This window comes from Myotis davidii, unplaced genomic scaffold (genome assembly GCF_000327345.1).
Source record: "Myotis davidii unplaced genomic scaffold, ASM32734v1 scaffold663, whole genome shotgun sequence".
In the NCBI taxonomy this organism is placed as follows: Eukaryota; Metazoa; Chordata; class Mammalia; order Chiroptera; family Vespertilionidae; genus Myotis; species Myotis davidii.
The window spans coordinates 2,167,340-2,170,252 of record NW_006295816.1 but is presented as its reverse complement, the minus strand read 5'-3'; the positions used below and the strand labels follow the sequence as shown (position 1 = coordinate 2,170,252).

General features: G+C 63.8%; 2 protein-coding genes across 3 annotated transcripts in view; both read left to right on the top strand.

The window, feature by feature from the left end:
* HYAL3 (hyaluronoglucosaminidase 3) overlaps nucleotides 1–2,485 on the top strand; it is a 7,115-nt gene extending 4,630 nt beyond the window's left edge. Inside the window, exons 2-4 of one of the 2 annotated variants that reach the window (XM_006779349.2) lie at nucleotides 308–1,216; nucleotides 1,577–1,666; nucleotides 1,783–2,485. In XM_006779349.2, the coding sequence (XP_006779412.2) occupies nucleotides 329–1,216; nucleotides 1,577–1,666; nucleotides 1,783–2,058 (1,254 nt within the window). In that variant the 5' untranslated portion in view covers nucleotides 308–328 and the 3' untranslated portion in view covers nucleotides 2,059–2,485. The remainder of the gene's footprint in view (nucleotides 1–307; nucleotides 1,217–1,576; nucleotides 1,667–1,782) is intronic. The other variant, XM_015568343.1, reaches the window with a different exon arrangement.
* A 283-nt stretch (nucleotides 2,486–2,768) lies between these two features.
* IFRD2 (interferon-related developmental regulator 2) overlaps nucleotides 2,769–2,913 on the top strand; it is a 4,846-nt gene continuing 4,701 nt past the window's right edge. The window contains exon 1 of the mRNA XM_015568290.1: nucleotides 2,769–2,907. Coding sequence (XP_015423776.1) covers nucleotides 2,784–2,907 — 124 coding nt within the window. The 5' untranslated portion in view covers nucleotides 2,769–2,783. The remainder of the gene's footprint in view (nucleotides 2,908–2,913) is intronic.

Sequence of the window (2,913 nt, the reverse complement as noted above, 5' to 3'; positions counted from 1 at the left end):
GGGGGAGGTGGGAGAGACCTGAGTAGGTGAGGTGGGGCTGAGGGCTCTGGGGCAGGAAAGAAGGTGGGCGGGCGGAGGGAACGAAAGGACTTGTGAGAGCTCCGGGTGGGGGTGGGGGGTCAGGGATGGAGAGCAGTAGGGGAACAGCCCAGGCCAGCGCAGGGTGTGGCTGCTCTGAGAGGCCTCCTGGATCCCTTGGGGGCCATGCTTTCCCTCTGTGGGGAGGGGCTAGGGACGCTCTCCTCGCTTCCCCTGCTGTGTGGAAGGCATGGCCTTGGACTCTAAGCTCACACCCTCTCTCCTGCAGGTCCGTTCCTGGGGCAAGACCATGCAGCTGGGCGCGGCCCTGGTGCTCGGGGCGGCCCTGTGCCTGGGGTGTGGCCAGCCCCTGGCTGGGGCCCCCGAACACCCCTTCTCCGTGCTGTGGAACGTGCCCTCAGCACGCTGTAGGGCCCGCTTTGGTGTGCACCTGCCACTGGAGGCCCTGGGCATCACTGCCAACCGTGGGCAGAGTTTCCACGGGCAGAACATCACCATCTTCTACAAGAACCAGCTCGGCCTCTATCCCTACGTGGGGCCCAGGGGCACAGCTCACAATGGGGGCATCCCGCAGGCTGTGCTCCTTGACCGCCACCTGGCATGCGCCGCTTACCAGGTCCGCCGCAGCCTGAGGCCCGGCTTTGCCGGCCTGGCAGTGCTGGACTGGGAAGAATGGTGTCCACTCTGGGCTGGGAACTGGGGCCGCCGCCGAGCCTACCAGGCGGCCTCGTGGGCGTGGGCACAGCAGGTATTCCCACACCTGGGCCCCCAGGAGCAGCTCCGCAAGGCCCGGGTGGCCTTTGAACAAGCAGCGCGAGACCTGATGGAGGGCACCCTGCGGCTGGGCCGGGCACTGCAGCCCCGGGGGCTCTGGGGCTTCTATCGCTTCCCGGCCTGTGGCAATGGCTGGCACGGTATGGGTTCCAATTACACAGGCCACTGCCACCCAGCCGCCCGTGCCCGGAACACCCAACTGCATTGGCTCTGGGCCGCCTCCAGCGCCCTCTTCCCCAGCATCTACCTCCCACCCAGGCTGCCGCCCGCTCACCACCAGGCATTTGTGCGACACCGCCTGGAGGAGGCCTTCCGTGTGGCCCGCTCTGGGCACCCCCACCCCCTGCCGGTCCTGGCTTACACCCGCCTCACGCGCCAGGGTTCTGGAAGGTTCCTGTCCCAGGTGAGTGAAAGCTGGTGTGCGGTGGGGAGGCCTGTCCCTGTCCTAGGAAGGTCTGGGGGGTGGGAAGGGGAGGGTCTGGTTCTGAGGGGGGCGGTCCTGTCCTGGGCATCTGACAGGCGTGGCTCTGCCCTGGAAGTCAAGGTCGTGGGGAAGGCACAGCCAGCCTTTGGTGCCCTGATCTGAGGGGAGACATTCTCTGAGTGGAGGGCCGAGAAGCCACTCAGGGGCTCAGTGCCAAGGGGCAGTATCTAGAGGTGGAATCAAATCGTGGCAGTGAGTCAGGAAAGTTTCTGGAAGGTGGAGGTAGGCCCAGGTGGACTTGGCCAGCTCAGCCCGGGCTCAGCAGCGCTCTGCCTCCAGGATGACCTCGTGCGGACCATTGGTGTGAGCGCAGCGCTGGGGGCAGCCGGCGTGGTGCTCTGGGGGGACCTGAGCCTCTCCAGCTCTGAGGTGATCATTGCCCCCTCCAGCTGCCACGCAGCCCATGCTGGGGGTCCCAGGCTGGGGGACAGACCATGCCAGGGCCATGGAGCAGGCACACTGATGCGTCCCTCCCCTTTCCTCAGGAGAAGTGCTGGCACCTTCATGACTACCTGGTGGACACCCTGGGCCCCTATGTGATTAACGTGACCAGGGCAGCCACAGCCTGCAGTCACCAGCGGTGCCATGGCCATGGGCGCTGTGCCCGGCGAGACCCAGGACAGCTGGAAGCCTTCCTGCACCTGCAGCCAGATGGCAGCCCTGGAGCCTGGGAGCCCTTTAGTTGCCACTGTTACTGGGGCTGGGCGGGCCCCACCTGCCAGGAGCCCAGGCCGACGCCAGGGCCTCAAGAAACAGCATAAAGCCAGCGGTCACCTGCTGTGACTCTCCTGTCCCTGCTGCCATTTCGCAGCCCTTGAGGATTCTGTCTCACTCTTGTTCTATTTAGCTTAACAGTCCTCTCATCCACACACACACCCCCCATGCGATCCCTAGGGAGTGGAAGGGGCCAGAAAAAAATTTCCACTGTTTTAAAACCAGAGGCCCTCTGAGATCACCTGACCCCTGCTACAAAGGCAGCTGTCCTAGGGAGAGAGACAAGGTTCCAGATGGTTAGGGTGCCAGCCCAGGGCCCTGTTCCTACACATCACTGGGTCCATGGAGATGCGGAAGGAAGGGGACCTGTTCAAGGGCAGGTGGGTCTCAAGATCTTGACTAAGGTCTGTACGTGCTAAACTGCTGTCTATACTTTGCTTTCATCATAAAGTTACTCTTTCCTTTGCTGCCTGAGGTTTGACTGTTCTCTGTGTTGTCTCACGCCCCATGCTCATCGAGGCGCGAGTGTCCGGCTGCAAGTGTCCTGCGTGGTGGGCGGCTTAGTTTCAAAGTTAAGGATTGTGCGCGTTTGCAGGTGGTGTGGGTGGGGAGGACACAGAGCATTGTGGGTGCATAGTTTAGCTGGAGTCGTGGGCTCAAGGGTCACGGGAGTAGACTACAGTTCCCGAGATGCCCTGTGGCCAGCCGTAATACGCGCGCACAGCCCCCTGGGAGTAGTAGTTTAGGCCTCGTGGCTGTGGTTCTGGACCGGATGGCCAGGAACTCGCCTTCCCGGCAACCTGTGCAGCAGGGCGGGGCGCCTCGGCCGGTTTGGCAGGGCGGGGCGCCTAGCGAAGATGGTGGTGCGCGCGGCGTGTGGCTCCCGTCGCCTGCCTGAGCCT